At 38.2% G+C, this 18,839-nt stretch overlaps 1 protein-coding gene across 1 annotated transcript in view; it reads right to left on the bottom strand.

The window, feature by feature from the left end:
* The window catches only part of LOC126360830 (dentin sialophosphoprotein-like), an 89,964-nt gene that overhangs the window by 45,771 nt on the left and 25,354 nt on the right, over positions 1-18,839 (bottom strand). Inside the window, exon 4 of the mRNA XM_050007742.1 lies at positions 4,123-7,383. Within this exon, the coding sequence (XP_049863699.1) occupies positions 4,123-7,383 (3,261 nt within the window). The remainder of the gene's footprint in view (positions 1-4,122; positions 7,384-18,839) is intronic.

Raw genomic sequence — 18,839 nt, 5'->3', positions numbered from 1 at the left:
ATACAGTGCATGCTGTATTTTTACTTATGCATACTTCTGAAATGAAATAGACATCACAGCACTTCAAACTTCCAGTCAATATATCTATCAGCACAGTATCTTCGTCAAACCTAACATGAGGCTGACAGTTGAGTCCCAAAACGGAATCATCAAATGTGGGATTAAGTGAAGACAATCATATTATTTCCAATCAAATTTGTTACTAAACTGTGCTTGCTTCTAAGTGTTTCACTATCACTTTCAGATTCTTCAGATTTGGATGAACTATCGATTATATATCTTGTTGAAGCATAAGATTGTAATGTTATGCCTGCTGACATAGATGACTTAAGACTGTTACTTTCAGAACATCTGGGCGAGTTTCACTTACATTGACAATGAATAATTAGTCCTCGCGGTATCTCCATGATTTCTTCCTCAAGAGAATAACTAATAAGAAAAAAACATTATGATGCCAGTCCTCATAAACAGTAAGACATAAAGTAAAGTAGAATGCAGCAGAGAGAGATGCCAACATACAAAATAGCTGCACACATCTCAGCAGCCATAACCGTTGAAAGCTACTGAGACTTGGGGCAAAAAATCTGTTGCACACTAAAACTCATCAACAGCATGCAGGGACCTGAATGCTGGTGCAACTATACCCGTTATTTGTGCTTGGGGAAAGGCAGGGATATCTAAGTTAGCTTATCAATAGCGCTCAAGGAACATGCAGAGGCCATGCATAAATTCATCAATAGCACGCTGGAGACTAGAGGAGCAGACAATTTAACTTGTCAACAATATCCAAAATGGACAATAAGAGTTGAAACTAGAAAATTGATAATATGGATTCACAAAAATCACTAAGTTTAAACATTTTGTGCCGCAACACTAAAGGTAATTTTGTGCATGAAAATCGGTAAGTTTACAAATTTTGTGTATTTTTATTTAGTGGTGTCCTACAGGAGACTTTTTTGAGGTAACTCTCCACTTAGGCACAAAGTATTCATTGCAAATAATATGTAAACAAAATAACACCTAATAGTGCTTGTTCTAAAAATATCAGAATATACTACTCATTTCTGAACCTTGGAAAAAGCAATGAATTCCACATGAATGTTTTGATGACCTCATTTATGGTATATATTTAGTAGATAATTTTGTACTATTTTTATTATAAGCAATAAGTTCTATTAACTTGCAAATGTCCTAGAAAACGAGTGCAATGATTCTGTGTGCCTACCAACATTCTTGCGAGTTCTATTGTTCTGATACACCCGTCCTCCCATAAATAAACTATGGGCTTGACTGGGCTTTGGAGTAGAAGTGCAAGTTGCCTACCAGTGAACTGTCAGTTGAAAGTGAAACCCAGGGGGAGCTGTGCTACCTGCCATTATTTGAGAAGTTTTGTACATTCTTATGCACATGTTACCATGCACTGTACTACTGAAACATGGCATGTGAGAAAGGGGTACTATTTTGCAACCCCAAACATACATGACAAAGTGTTTGTCGTTCAGGCTGCCTTCAGTTGGTAAGAGCTAAGATTTAATTTAGTGTCAAATGGTGCTTTAAACTATTATATTAAATGTTTGTCAGCTATGTTAGTGAAAAATGCAGTCTTCCAGAATCTGGCTACAAAATAGCAGCTTAAACTTGCAGGTTAAAGTGGAACTAGTCTGAAAACTGTACATTTTTGTCACTCAGCATGCCAGCGACACTGTTCACATGTCCATTGCAGTCTGGAGCATTTGAGGTCTCTTGACAAAGGTTTTAACATGCCTCATTATTACAGCAGCATGCCTATCAAATGTCATAGTTTGGTAAACCCTTTTCCAGCACCAGTTTTTGTTGTTTCAATTCACTTACATGCTGATTTGCAACTAGGCATACAGCCATATGCTTCCACATTTAAATTTAGTTTTATGGTACTTCATAGGCTATACTTGGTGTAATATTGTTCTTTCTAAGGAGAGTAGTGCAGGTTATGTGAGATAAGACTGAAAACTGTACATTTTGTCATAAAGCATGCCAGAGATAGTATGCACATTGCAGTCCAAAATATTCGTAATTTTTGGATAATGGAAGCCTATGCAGCAGCATGCAAATCAGTTCAGTGCACTATAGGCTATGTCTGATTCAACTCAGATCTGTCTCAGCACTCCACCAAAGAGTCAACACTGTGGATGAAGCTGTATAATCCATTGCAATCATGTGACAGGATAGCAGTCATCCAACATAGTGGTCACATTTCAAGGGCCAATTGTCACTTTGTATGGCCCTGTTTCATCCACTAATTTTAACATGCCTCATTATTACAGCAGCCTGTTTACTATGAGTACAATCTAGTAGTATGATAAACCCATTTCTAGAATGACCATCAGTATTCATCATTTAAAATCACTTGCACACTTATACACTCCTGGAAATTGAAATAAGAACACCGTGAATTCATTGTCCCAGGAAGGGGAAACTTTATTGACACATTCCTGGGGTCAGATACATCACATGATCACACTGACAGAACCACAGACACATAGACACAGGCAACAGAGCATGCACAATGTCGGCACTAGTACAGTGTATATCCACCTTTCGCAGCAATGCAGGCTGCTATTCTCCCAAGGAGACGATCGTAGAGATGCTGGATGTAGTCCTGTGGAACGGCTTGCCATGCCATTTCCACCTGGCGCCTCAGTTAGACCAGCGTTCGTGCTGGACGTGCAGACCGCGTGAGACGACGCTTCATCCAGTCCCAAACATGCTCAATGGGGGACAGATCCGAAGATCTTGCTGGCCAGGGTAGTTGACTTACACCTTCTAGAGCACGTTGGGTGGCACGGGATACATGCGGAAGTGCATTGTCCTGTTGGAACAGCAAGTTCCCTTGCCGGTCTAGGAATGGTAGAACGATGGGTTCGATGACGGTTTGCATGTACCGTGCACTTTTCAGTGTCCCCTCGACGATCACCAGAGGTGTACGGCCAGTGTAGGAGATCGCTCCCCACACCATGATGCCGGGTGTTGGCCCTGTGTGCCTCGGTCGAATGCAGTCCTGATTGTGGCGCTCACCTGCACGGCGCCAAACACGCATACGACCATCATTGGCACCAAGGCAGAAGCGACTCTCATTGCTGAAGACGACACATCTCCATTCGTCCCTCCATTCACGCCTGTCGCGACGCCACTGGAGGCGGGCTGCACGATGTTGGAGCGTGAGCGGAAGACGGCCTAACGGTGTGCGGGACCGTAGCCCAGCTTCATGGAGACGGTTGCGAATGGTCCTCGCCGATACCCCAGGAGCAACAGTGTCCCTAATTTGCTGGGAAGTGGCGGTGCGGTCCCCTATGGCACTGCGTAGGATCCTACAGACTTGGCATGCATCCGTGCGTCGCTGCGGTCCGGTCCCAGGTCGATGGGCACGTGCACCTTCTGCCGACCACTGGTGACAACATCGATGTACTGTGGAGACCTCACGCCCCACGTGTTGAGCAATTCGGCGGTACGTCCACCCGGCCTCCCGCATGCCCACTATACGCCCTCGCTCGAAGTCTGTCAACTGCACATACGGTTCACGTCCACGCTGTCGCGGAATGCTACCAGTGTTAAAGACTGCGATAGAGCCCCGTATGCCACGGCAAACTGGCTGACACTGACGGCAGCGGTGCACAAATGCTGCGCAGCTAGCGCCATTCGACGGCCAACACCTCGGTTCCTGGTGTGTCCGCTGTGCTTTGCGTGTGATCATTGCTTGTACAGCCCTCTCGCAGAGTCCGGAGCAAGTATGGTGGGTCTGACACACCGGTGTCAATGTGTTCTTTTTTCCATTTCCAGGATATTTGTAACAAGACATACTGCCACTTGCTTTCACATTTACATTTAAATTTATGTTTCTTCATGGACTGAGTAAACAAAATAATACATAATACATTAATTTACCACCATCCATTTCTAAGCATTAAAAAAATTTAGAATTTTAACTCGACACCTGGATATGTTACTACTTTCTGCCACATTTTATTTTAAATCTTTTTTATGTATAAAAAATATAGCAAACTGTGTTTAAAATTGCATTAATAATGGCTTTATAATATCTATACATTATTACAACTCATTCATAGTCAGTGTCATTAGCAATACCTTGAGAGTCATCTGTTGCCTTGTCTTCTTCGGCATTGTTGTCCAGCGTTCTGATGAGTCTTCAGTTGTGCTACTGTCAGCAGCATTATTGTAGCCAGGGATACCACGTTCATAACCCACAGTTGGTTCATGATATTTCCCTCCATCAAATGACTCGGTAAATTCCTCTTCCCCTGATATTACTGACTTTGCGGATTCTAAATCAGATGGCTCTTTGTTTGAATAAGTGTTCATCTCCTCTCTCTTGTTTCCACTGTTTGACACTTTCTCATCTGATTTAGTAATAATATTGCTTTCCACAACCTCTTGATGTCCACTTATGATATCTTTGTGCTGATCATTTCTTGGATCATCTTTAAATGAATTGCTGCCATTTGTATGAGCTATTTCATCTTTCACTTCTTCTGATATAGTGTTAAGTAAGTCAATGCTTCTCCCATCACCCTGCACATCGTTACTTGCCTTTTTTGCTGCAATCTCTGTTGTACTGGGAGACTGTTCAATGCCTGTCTCACCATCACTCTTATTGTCAGTAGTTTCACTAGGTGCCAGTACTGTTTCCATACCATTAGGATCTTGACAAAATTCTCCCTTGACTCTTGTGTTTTCTGTCTCCAGATTGTCAGATAAATTTGTTGAGTCTTGCACAGTATTGGGAACAGATTCGCTATTGCAAGCATTTTGTTTTTCTAACATTTCTCTCTGCATTTCAGAATTATTTCTAGATCCCTCACATGATTCAATTGCCACTGCATGCAAGTTTTCAGTGTACTGTTCTGACTTTTGCTGTACTCGAATATCAGGAAGTTGGTTTTTGTCAAATACTTGACTGGAAGAAATTGCAACCCCATCATCAGCCTTGTCCATTACACAGTTAGGCTCATCATCAGGCTGTGGACTACAACCTCCATCCCCTTCATCAGGTTGTTGGTACGTTTGTTGTTCTAATGCAGCATCATTGGTTATGTAATCAAGCTGGTTGCCACTTACATCTTCTTGAACACTGCCAGCCTGCACACCATCACCATAGAAGTACTGGTCCTCGCCTGGTTGTTGATTATATGCTCCCTGTTGCTCTAAATTGTTTGTGTAGAACTGAGGGTCATTGCCAGGGACTTCCTGACTATATATAAATTCTCCAGGCTGCAAGTTCTGGGTGTCCACATCTTGTTGTATTTCAAAGTTCTGATAAGTAGACTGAACTTCATCTTGACCCCTGTCACCTTGAAATGCCATCTCATTATATGGTTCCCAGTTCTGATCAGGAACAACATTGTTTGGCTGCAACTGCTGTCCAAAATTAGGATCTGATGACTCATAGGTCTCCACATAAAAATTTTCACTTAATCCTCCACCAGGATTATAATTGTCTTCTACATTCTGTACAGTATCATAAATATAATTTTGATCCTGGGTATTGTCAAATATAACTCCAGATACATTCATGTCACCACCTTCAGTATGTATTGGTTGAAGGCCACTGTCCAAGTTTGCAGCTGGCACATCATATTTTTCAGCAAGAACTTCTGGATTAGGAGCCTCTTGCAAATATTGTTCACCATCCTGAGCATTTACTATCCCATTATTATAATCACCATACGCAGTTTGCCTGATGTCCTCGGTATAAGCTGGAACAGTTTCATAAACATTCTGTGGCTGCTGAAGATACATCAAATTATCATTTACATTTTGAATATTACTCTCATAAATTCCCTGGTTTGCTTCACTGCCATTTCCTTCAAAATTTGTGTGGTTGTCTCCCCTTGAAAGGTCTCTACTTTGGGACTTGAAGTCAGACGTTATTTGTTCACCTTGTACAGGCAAAGCAGTCCTGTGCACAGCTTTCTCTTCTAAAATTATCTGCTGCTCATTGGTCTCTTTAAGTCCAGTGTCATTACTCAAACTATACTGCAGCTCGTCATCTTCTGTCAGTATGGCACCACTTAACAATTCAGTGTCATTCACAGAAAAGTCATTAGCTTTTTCTGGCATTGACTTAGTTTGTGAATGAGTCTCTTCAGTATTGTTGGATTCTTCCATTATTATGTCAAGATTTCTCTGTCTTTCTGGAGAACCTGATGGTTTTACTGTTTCTCTTTCAGAAGATAGAGCTCTTTCGATTTTTCTACCAATTTCAATAGAAATATCATCAGTAGAATTATCTACAGAGTTTATACCATCCATTTCATCTTTTTCGTCGTGGCTTTCTTGGACATAAGTCTTATGTGGAGAAACAGTTCCAATTTCTTCCTGTTTGTTATAATCTGAAGACAAATCTCCTTTAACATGTGTTTGAATATGCTCCTCAAGAAAACCTTTGCTGTGATCATGGTTCTCAGCATAACTATCTTCTGTCACTGGGGTTTTTACATCCTCCATCTGCATTTTAAGTACATGCAAATTTTGCTGATGTTTCATTAGTTGTTCTGCTTTCCGTGGACCATTTGAAACCTTTCCATCATCTGTAAGAGACATATTGAGAAGATCACGACTGGTATTCTGCTCCCAATCTATGTCTGCTGCCATACCAGCAGCCAGATCCTTACTTTCTTTTTTGTACACAGGACTTAAATCCCCCTTCACAGAATTCACTACGCTTGGAGATCTTTCCATATTGCCCATAATGTTATTTTCATGTAAGAACTGAAGTCTGTCTCGTGGATCATGAATTTCTGTTTTGCTATCATTCAAATTTTGCATTCTGTTCTCAAATGTGGAAGGGAACTTCTGAGTGTCAGAACTGAAGTAAATGTCTGAGTTTGAAACAGCTGACTGCCCTGTAAATCCCAAGTATCCATTTATGATATTTGGGCTGTCATGTAATGTGCCTGTGTTGTTAAACTCTGTTTTCATTCCTCTGATATAACTGTTAGGTCCATGATCATATTCCAATCCTTTTTTTATTGCAGCATTGTCATACACATTTGTTGGAAACTTTGATTTACCTCCAGTGACCTCTCTATCTAGAGTGCGTTGCTGATATCTAGGAAAACCATTAGGGCTCATAGTATCGCCAAAGTTTCTTGGTGAGTACGAAATATCCATTAATCTTGGAGATGATGATAGATTATCTGAGAAGGAAACAGAATTTCTACGATTGGTTGTGAATGGAGTTGTAAAGCTTTCAGCATATGACGATTCATTGTGCTGATCAAAACAAACTGGGCTATGTCCTGTGTGATTATTTCTAGTAGATGCAAAACCTGAACTCTTATTCTTCCATGTTGGATATACCCGCTTCAGGTAAGCTTCATAATGTTCCTAAAACATCAACAACAAAAATGGAGAACATTACAAAATTAATTAAAATAAGTGACACAAACTGTCTTGACAAAAACATAATTTCGCAATTTGTATATTTAGTGAGTAAAATAACCTTCACAGATTAATTCAAGCTAATAAATATACAACAAACAAAATGTTAAGCAATAGAATGATAATAGCAACTATTACTATCACATAATGAGGTTTGAACAAACTATGTGTGTATACTTGGTCTTTTTCATATGTCCACAAATAGAATGCTTTGTATTTTACAAGTTTATCTCCTAATCTAGGTGTAGATACCCATTGATAATTTTTTTATTACAAGTAACTTCAATGTTTTCTGTTTACCGACTCTTACTGCACTAAAGCTGCACTTGCTAGTAGTGCAACCATGGGAATTACCATGTACATTTCGAAAATAATATGTACATCTTCTAATTCCACACCCATATATACAGGTACAAAGTGGACGGAAATGTTACGCAAAAAATTATTAACAAAAAGGGAGAGTAAATTTTTCTAAACCCGAACAGCCAGCATTAGTCAATCATGTGCAAGTGTCAACAGCTACCAGCCAGAAAGTGTAAATGTTCCAACACGTTACTCAATCAGGGAGTCAGCAAATCAAAACACTTATGTGCAACTGCGAGCTAGTTCAGCAGAAAATGGTTAGAAGAGTATAAGATCGAACTGCATTCATTACTTTTGCAACATTACGTAAGAGACACTAGGTAGGATGCAACTATACCTAGCAACTAAGCAGTAAAGACACTGCAGAAAATTTGTTAAGCTAATGTAGTGGAACCAAAAAACACTGACAACTCGAGAGGAGCAGAGCTGATTTGATCATTATGAATGCTATCATAGAGCAGAGAGCCTCTTCGATGACATAAGTATTCCACTCCAACTAGCTTAGAATACTCTATCAATAGGATTGATGGCAATCATGTTATTCACACTTGATTCTCTGGTTACAGTATAGTAAAATTTTGTGTGTGTGATTGTTCTAGTGTTGGTCTTACACTTGCTACATCATGAGAAGATCAGCAATCCATAGCCATGAGTAATGACATCAGCATCCTGTGCTCAAGTCAGCACAACAGCCAGCATGGGTCTACCAACATGGCACCAGTCCAAGGCACAAGCTGCCCTAAAACTCCAGCATTGCATGAGCCCGATGCAATTCAGCACAACATCACAGCATCCAACATCCCGGTCCAATCACTGAATATTCCAGATATACAAACATAAGGTACTTCATGAACATTCCTGAAATGACAAGTAGGAAATAACAAATAATTGCTGGTGTCCAAGGTCTGAACTGGTGACCCCTAGACCACCAGACAGTGATGCTAACCACTACACCACACGGTATGCAGTAGAGCTTGCAGCAATATACACTGAAAGGCACTTTACAGTGCATGGCTGGGACATTTTCTTTCCTTATCCATTCAAACATTGAAAGAGATAAAAATGAACACCTTTTGCAAATCTAGGAAGACAGAATCCACCTGTTCACCTACATCTACTGTTTGCAAATTGATGTTAAGGTATTGATGAACAAGCAGTATGATTAAAGCAAGCTGTTTTTCAGGCAAATTGCTTCTCCTGAATCCATGATGAAGACTTTGAGATAAGCTAGTTTTCCTCCAGGAATACCATAATGTCTGAGCTCTAGTTCAAAGTCAGCAACAATGGTCTGTAATTTTGTGCATCCAGTCTTTTCACATTTTTGTGAACATGTGTGACCTGCACTCTTAACAGTCATGGAGGATTATTTACTGCACAGACATTTTTGACAACAATGAGCTAGGAAAGGAGCTGTTTCCACATGATACTCAATATAAATGGAATTCCTTCAGGGCGGTACCCTGTTCGCTTTAAGCCATCTTAATTGTTTTTCAGTACCTGGGGAACTAATATTGATGTATCTCATTTGTGAGTGCATGTGATGGTCAAACATTGGTAATTTAATAGTCTCAGGCATGAATACATTTTTAAGTGAGTAATGTAATATATTTTCTTCCTGTCTGTTGTCATCAGTTTCAACAACAGATGGATCCATGATAGGTTAAATGGAAGGTTTGGATGCTTTCATTAACTTTATTAGGAATTGTTCAGTTTTTCTGATACATCTCTCATGAGATTATGACAGTGAAAATTATTATAAGTTTTATGCTTGGACCTTCTTACAGATGCAAGATTTACTATTAAGTCTTTTTTGTAGCAAGATTTTAGTAGTCTCTGTTTTGAAACATTCTCTGGACTATACAGTAAACCAAGTTGGGTCTTTGCCATCGCTTATTACTTTACTTGGAATTTATTTCTAAACACCTTTGTTTATAGCATCTTTCAACTTTGAACACCATGGTTCTGCATTCACCAGATCTGAACTAAATGTTTTCATTTTACCAGAATGTTTCTCTTTACTGCCAATGATGAATGTGTATTTTTTCCAGTTGATACTGAGCAGGTTCAAGTCATCACCTACTGCTACCTTACACTTGGGGTATTTTCATGCTATTGAGTTTAGGCTATCTTTGTGTGACTAACTTGTCTGAATGTGGTGGTTGACAGAAACATCAGATTATTAATTCAACAAGATCTTATGGATCGGCCCGCTTTGATTTTAGCCAATCACACCTATTGGACTTAAAGGTTAGTACTTGGGCACCAGTTTCCTCAAGTATTATGAGGCAGCTAAAACAAAAAAAAAATGTATGAAGATTTCTGAGTACTTTACCAATGGAAGGTAATTTGATGAAGTATAAATTCCCAAGATCACAGATTCAAGTCTTGCTAAATGCAAATTTGGATTCTTTTTACTTTTATTGTTAAATTCAAATGTTATATAACAAATATTAAATAATAATTTTCTAATAAAAATAACATCTTTTGTTTTTAGTTACTAATTGCATGAAAATACGAGCACTGTCAAATGGAGCGATTTTGGACACAGGAGATTTCGGACAGTGTTGTTTATTTTCTCGTCCCTGGTGCATAGCAATGAACTGCTGCTAATTTTCTTCTACGGCTGCCAACTAATTTAAGCACAAAATTTTATTTCTTGCATTCTGTAACTTTTATTTTGGATCCAATGTTTACCTAGGCAAATATCTAATGAACAGTCTCATTGTGAAAGTTCAGGCACTATCATCAAGTGAGAACTTTGTATTATTGTGAGTGGCAGAGAAGTATTATAACTGCAGTTGTCAATGTACCAATGAGGTCAGTACCTTATGGCACTGAGAAAAATAGCTGTATGAGTTTGTCAATTTTTTTGTGTACAGTTACAAAATAATTATGGTTTTTACAAAACGGAGTACTGCGTGGAGTGATTTCGGATAATGCCAAGAATGTATAAAAGCAAGAAAGCTGCTAAAGTCTGGCATAATTATGACCCAGAACTTTTAGATAAAGCTGTTCTTCATGGCAAATTATCATACAGAAAAACACGAGATCTGTATGGTACATCTAGATCAACCCTACAAAATAAAGTGCAGGAAATGCACATAAAATGGGAGGGGGGGGGGGGGGGGGGGCAACCACTACTAAATGAAGGAAAAGAAATGTTGAAGCATTTACTAAACTGGATATTAGATATTTGGTATATTTAGTGAAAGGCTACCTTGATAAATCAGGCCAAAAAGAGAAGAAATTTTCTAACAATTTATCAGGAGAAGAATGGACACATTTTTTCCTCAAGGCACATTCACCTACGTGAAAATATTACAAGAGTTTGTGCGGGAGTGAACAAAGCAACAGTTAAAATGTATTTCTGCAATGTAAAGCCAATGCTGGAAAATCTCCTGCCTAGCAATATAATCAACTATGATGAAACTAACACGACAGATGATGGAGGCAAGCAGCAGATATTCACAAAATGAGCAGTAAACATGCTGAACAAGTGATGGATTCATCAGAATCTAGTGCTTCGCTAGTTATGGCAGCAAGAACCAATGGTAAACTGCTTCCCCCTGATGTCCTTTATAGATCTCAGTATTTGTGGGACATGTGGCAAAAAAGCAGCCCACAAGGAATCCATTTTAATAGGAATAAGGGTGGATGGTTTGATCTACAGATACATGAAGACTGGTTCTTTACAACTGCTTTCCCCTATTTGCAGAAGCAAAACTGGCCAACAATCGTGACTGGGGACACCTTATTCAGTCACGTGTCTTTACGCATTACCAAAGAGAGTAAGCGGAACAATATTTCATTCATTCTCCTTCCCCCTAACTGCACCCACCCCCTACAGCCGCTGGATGTAACTTCTTCAGACCAATGAAAGCAGTGTGGTGAGTCATTTTAACTGAATGGAACAAGTATTTTTAATAAACACGTCTTGTCAGTAACTCACAGATTGGTTGCAAGCCCAATGTTGTTGAAACTGTAACTCATTGTCAAGCTGTATATTCAAAAACAATTCCAGAAATGCACCTTAATACTTTCAATGTAGATGAAATTCAAAACAATCCTCATGTCTCTAAAAAGTAATAATTCTGCAGGGGTCAATAATATTTCTAGTAATTAACTGAAATATTCTTGTGTGTGGATAAGGGACACTGTCTGTCATATTTTCAATGCTTCCCTTCAGAAAGCTGTTGTTCCCAGTAGACTTAAGTATGCCATTGTGAAGCCCCTGTACAAAAAGGGCGATAAAACTGAATTAACTATTGATCTCTCTCCTTGCTGACAGCTTTCTCTAAAATTCTAGAAAACCTAAAAGATGTAAGAATTACTAATCACCTCATGAAGAATGAAGTTCTCAGCAAGAGCCAATTTGGCTTTCAAAAGGGCCGTTCAACAGAAGACGCAATCTGTGCACTTGCAAATGAAGTCCTAGAAACCCTTAATTTCTCAATGCTAACATTTGTTTAAAGTGTTTGACTGTGTTGGTCACCACATTCTCTTGCAAAAAGCAAAATTAGTGGGAACAAGTAGTGTTGCAGGCAGTTGGCTACAGTCATATCTCCAAGACAGAAAACAAAAAGTTTTCTTGCATGGCTCAGATGGAGTATGTGATGTTTCCTCACATTCTGAATGGGGTTCCATTACATGTGGAGTGCCTCAGGACTCAATTCTTGGGCCACTATTATTCTTGATTTTTATAAATGATCTACCATCATGTACAAGCCTGCCGTGTAAATTTACATTATTGGCTGATGATACCATAATTTTTATGAGTAGTAGAACAGATAGTAATCTTGAGGAATCCATTAATCACATGCCCTCAGATGTGGTTAATTGGTTCAAGGTGAATGGTCTCTCATTAAATTCCAGTAAGACCAGATTTATTCAGTTCTGTACAAAAATAGAAAAAGAGAGAGAGAGATAAATGTGACATGTGGTAAGCAGCCGACAGAAAGAATGGAAACAACAAAATTGGAGTGCACGGTGATAAGAAAATGTACTGGTCTTCGCATACTATAGATCTTCGTAAGAGGCTTAGCTCTGCTATGTATGCTTTAAGGGTTGTCACTACATGTGTTGAACCTAACACTGCAAAAGTGGCTTACTATGGGTATCTTCACCCACTCATTGAATATGGCATAATTTTTTGGGGCAACCAGCAATTAACTAGGAAAGCGTCCATTACTCAGAAGCGAGCTTTAAGAGTTAAAAGTGATTGCACCCAAGAGACTCATGTAGAAATAGCTTTCGAAAACTTAAAATATACACAACTACATGCCAATACATTTTTTTCTCATGTGTTTAGTCTGTAAAAGTATACATATGAAATGAAATGATCGTATGGCATTGTTGGCCGGCAGACCCCATGCGGGGAAGTTCGGTCGCCGTATTGCAAGTCCTTTTTAGTTGACGACACTCCGGAGACTTGCAAGTAAATGATGATGATGATGAAAGACACACAACACCCAGTCATCACGAGGCAGAGAAAACCCTGACTCATTTCAACCAAACAGTATTTATCATGAGCATAACACACAGAGGAAGAATGACATACACAGCAAGCATAGAAATTTGAGCTGGGCGCAAAAGGGTGTCCACTATACTGGGACAAAACTCTTCAATGTTCTTCCTCCTGAAATAAAGACAGAGATTCATAACAAGAATAAGTTTAAGAAAGCACTAAAAATATTTCTGCTGGAAAAAGCTTTTTACAGTCTGGATGAAGTTTTAAATAAATAAATTATAAAATTTTAATGTTATATAATACAAATTTACATAATTCCACTAAGAATGTTATTTAACTTGAGCTCCGTATCCATTTGTGCTCTGTATCTGTTATTCTGTGGCGCTTTAATGATTCTAAGAAAATATGTATAGGCTTTTTTTCTGTATTGCTGCTCAAAGAATTTACTGTTTAAATTTTTATATAATTATGTACTCAAGTGCCTGTGTATTCTACAAGATTATCATATTGCATTCATAAAAAACTGACTCGTTCCACGTCCTTGTGAACCCAACACAGTTGGACCTATGGAATACGAAATAAAATAAAATACAATCAGATCAATCAGGACCATTTCCAAGGATGGTTTTCATTTCCTTCAGAAGAAAACACTGACTAACATATTGGCAAACTCTACTGAAAACATGAATTGTGGATTTCACACCACAGACCTAATCCCATTTCATCTACATCATGTCTTATGGAAATAGCCTGATGATAAAGAGGGCATGGACTTCCCGCAGCCAGCTACCTTCATAAATTTCACTGAAAACAGAAGAAATTTTCTAACAGTTTACCAGAAGAAGAATGCGCCATAGGAAAACTGATTTTGATCTTTTAACAGATTTGATATTTTAGTAGAATTTCTTTGTTTTCTTTTTATTTTTGATTTTTTTATTCAGAACTTTAAAAATTTGTAGTTTAATTTGTTACAAAATAAGAAGTGACCTTTAATACATAGAATTCTTTACCTCAATCCTTATCACTTATATGTAACAAAGGACAATCTTGAAATGTGTTAAAAGTTGCTAAAATCGAATAGGAAGAATGTATGATTTAACAAAAGTACAACATTTACTTTCTAACTTTGTACAGATATTTAAGAAACACTTTATTTATCTGTCTCGGACAAATATAGGTACACATAGACTTTCTGTTTTTAAGATCTTTTATTCGTTATCCAAATACCCCACCACCTCTGTAGCAAACAATGCAATCCAGCATCACCTATGCAAGTTATGGTTAAAATAACTTCAAAATTGTCTGAAATCACACTGTTTGATGGTATCCATAAGATATTAAAATTTGGTACAAAAACGTGAAATGTCAAGCAGAATAATAGAGATTATGAATAGCTACAAACATGATATTAAAAAACAGTATTCTTGATGTAAATATTATTTTCATTTAACAACAACACATTTTGCTTTTTTGTTTACAAATTTTTAATTTATCATCAATATTCACATTTTAGGTGATCAGTAATTCAAAATAAAAATGTCATTATTTTTATTTAAAAAACCATGTTTTAAATGCCAGTCAACATATATTGATTTTGTTATAAGTTGTCCGATTGGTTTGATATGGCTCACCACAACTTCCTATCTTACACCAACCTCTTCATCTCGGAGCAGCACTTGCACACAACATCCTCAATCATTTGTTGGATGTATTCCAACCTTTGCCTTCCCCTATAGTTTCACCCTCTAAAGCTCCCTCTGGTACCATGAAAGTTACTTCCTGATGTGTTACACATGTCCCATCAGGCTGTCCCTTCTTCATGTCAATGGAACACATCAATCACACAGGGAATCATCTCATTTGTTATCTTATCAGTCAATCTAATTTTCAATATCTTTCTATAGCACCATATCAGTTCACCTAATTTTCAACATCTTTCTATAGCATCAAATCTCAAATGCTCCGAATCTCTTCTTTTGATTTTCCCGAAGTCCCTGATTCTTTTCAAATACAATGCTGTGCTCCAAACGTACACTTTCAAAAATTTCTTCCTCAAATTAAGGCTGATTTATCACTAAAATTTTTGGCCAGAAATGCTCTCTCTGCATGTGCTACTCAGCTTTTTATGTTGTCCTTGCTTCAACTGTCATAAATTATTTTGCTTCCAAGGTAACAGAATTCCTTCATTTCATCTACTTCTTGGACACCAATTTTGATGTTAAGAATTCTGCTAATCTCATTTCTGCTACTCCTCATTACTTTCATGTTTCTTCAGTTTACCCTTATTCAGTATTCTGCAGTTATTATGGTGTTCATTCCACTCAACAAGTTCTATAATTCACATTCACTATCCTTTTTAATCTGAGCACTTTGTTATTAGTCTTCCATTCTCAGATTTTTGAAGACCTAACACCACTTTAAAGCATCAAAAACTTTTTCTAGATCAACAAATCCTATGAATGTGTCTTGACTCTTCTTAAGTTTTGCTTCCATTATTGAGTGCAGTGCCAGAATTGCCTCATTGGTGCCTTTACCCTTAATAACGTCAAACTGATTATCATGTAACAGATCTAATTTCATATGCTTCAGTGGACAGAGTCAGTTGACGTAAAAGTTTTCTGAGTACTGTATTGAGAGAGAGAGAGAGAGAGAGAGAGAGAGAGAGAGAGAGATACTGGAAAAACCAACATTTTGGACACGGTTTCTCCTCCTAGGTCTACTGATCAGTACACCATCTTCCACAACATGCTGGCCTCAGAATGACAATCTTCCATCTAATATTGTTCTGGGCGAGGGATCTGTACGTGGCAAGTAGTCTGGTCCACAGTTCGGCCATGTGTTTGTTGGATGCATGAAACATGGGAGAATTGTCTGTGTATGTATTTTGTATCTGCACCCTCCTTCCATGAACTGCTCAAATGACTATAGAAATTTGTCTGTTGTACCCAAGCACAATCTAGGTGGACATACAGGTAATAATGCAAATGAAGAGAGTGATGTACCATTTGCTGACAGTGTATCCATTCATGGTGAATAATGGGCCTGCGAAATCTATCCCTGTTACTACGAAAGATTTCCGTGGTCATTAATGATCTTCAATGAATGATGATTTTATTTGTTGGCAAGCCGTATTTTTGCAAGCTTATGTGGTAGGCATCTACACTGCCTGACAAAAAATGGAGCACCTAGGAGAAAAAGTGGGAATGAAATGAAACATTACAAGTTGACAGGGTATGTGATGCTATTCAATTACTAAAAAATCGAGACAAATTTATGAAGAATCAGCAGTATGAGCACACTTATCAATATGACACTGCACTGCTCTGGCTTACATGCATGCACTAATTCTGTTGAAAAGGTGCTATGAAGCCATTACATCTTCTCATGAGGCAAGCTCACCCACAACTGTTGTAACTGGTCCTTGATACCCTGGATACTAATTGGAAACGGGTATCAATCTCCATGCTAGTCCCACACATTGTATTAGGGACAGTTAATGAGGATCTTGCTGGCCACAGGAGTGCCTCAATTTCACAAAAAATTTATAGACAGAGTGAGCACTGACCTGTTGAAAAATGATACAACAATAGCATCAATGAAAGGTAATATGCATAGGATGTCTCTGACATACTACTCAATCACTACCAGCCATGACTTTATGTCAATGACGGTTCTACACACCATGGTGCACTGTTGTATTTCTCCACAGTTGTTATGTTAACAGCAGCCAGTACAAAGGACAGTGAATCCCTAGTTCAGCTGCTGCAAGTCTATGACAAATGGTGCAGTATGACACAGAATATTCATGGAGTCTATTTCTTGTTCCCAGATTACAGGCGCAGATGTAAAGCCATTACTATGTGCTGGTTGCACAATGTGGTGGTCGGACGCAACTGACTGGAACCTTGACAATGAGTATGCCTGCTCTCATATTCCCATGCAATCCAACATTGTGCCACTACAAATCTGGATATTGCGCAATTCGACCAGGCAGCCAGGCACTTGGAGATCCACAATGAGGCCCCCTTTCAAATTGTCCACTGTTGATAATGCTGTCTCAGATGATTACACAGCATTTTCGTGTCCTTCATAGTGATAAATCAACAGCTGACACTGCTCATGACCCTTATATACCCAACTAGGCCTGATAACAACACTAAACATGAACATCACTTATGTATTGTGGTGACTGTTCTCTGAGTCAAATAGATTCCTAACACTAATTATTTAATTACCTGTCAATGTTCTGTACTTGTATGAAGTTACATTGACATCCAAGCATGTCTTTTGGGTACTTGACTTTTTTTTGTCACACACCACATATAGCTGTAAAGCTGCCTGGGAAGTAATTAAAAGTGAAATAAATAGACCAACAACTCAACTAGCTATACCCAAACCCCCAGATATGTAAAACTCACACTTTGTTAATTTCAGTTTACAACAAGATTTGTCTCCCCCCAATGCCATGCTTGATCCTAAAACTCTTTTAGGTTCAAATAAGAATGTAGTTTATAAATTCTGCTGGGCAACAGTAACTGAAAATGATGTTAGCAAAGAAATAGGCAAACTACGTAGTTCCAGAGCAGAGGACTTCTATGGTCTGTTAAACTTTGTCATAATGAAGATATCAAGTGATATTCTGTCCCCTCTCACCACTCTCATTAACCGTATATTACAGCAAGGGATTTTCCCCGACTGTTTGAAAATAGCAGTAACTTTAAGAAAGGAGATAAATCAAATCCAAGTAACTATCACCCTATCTCATTACCTAATCCCAATAATATCTAAAATAATCGATGACTGCGTTCACCAACAAATGAATCACTATTTTGAGAGGAATAACTTGTTAAGTAACTCACAGTATGGATTCAGGTCTAAACTATCCACAGTTTAAGCGGTTGAAAATATTGTTAGTGATATATATGATGGCTTTGAAAATAATTTAATCTATTGTGCTACTCTCCTAGACCTGAGTAAAGCATTTGACACTATATCTCATAGTACTTTGAACATGAAATTAAGACACTACGGCGTGGAAGAGGGCACCCACAGGGCTCCATACTTGGGCCCTTCCTGTTTGTAGTGAATGTTAATGATATGCCACAGTATTTAACCTGTAAAACAGTCCTCTATGTGGACGATACAACTTTTATCAATTCAGGACAGACTCTTGAATCTGTACGAGAAAAAAAATAATATAATATTTGAAAAATCGGTTCATTGGTTTAGTGCAAACTCCCTATACATAAATGAAACAAAAACTGAGGAAATATTCTTTAATTTGAAGGTATAGAACAAAGGAAATAAGTCTGTTAAACTGTTAGGAATGATGACTGACCGAAAACTTAGCTGGGATAAACATATCACATACATCTGTTCTAAACTTGCAAGGGCTATGTTCCTACTATATAAGCTTAGAAATAATGTCAGCCAAAAGTTACTGCTGCATTCATATTTTGCTTGTATCCACCCCCATCTTTCACATGGTATTCTGATCTGGGGAAATTCTCCCAACTCAGTATCAATTTTCAGATGGCAAATAAAAGCTCTTTGATGTATAATGGGTTTATCT

The sequence above is a fragment of the Schistocerca gregaria genome, chromosome 1, assembly GCF_023897955.1.
Source record: "Schistocerca gregaria isolate iqSchGreg1 chromosome 1, iqSchGreg1.2, whole genome shotgun sequence".
Lineage (NCBI taxonomy): Eukaryota > Metazoa > Arthropoda > Insecta > Orthoptera > Acrididae > Schistocerca > Schistocerca gregaria.
Note: the sequence above shows the minus strand (reverse complement) of the source record. Positions and strands in the feature narration are given on the sequence as shown.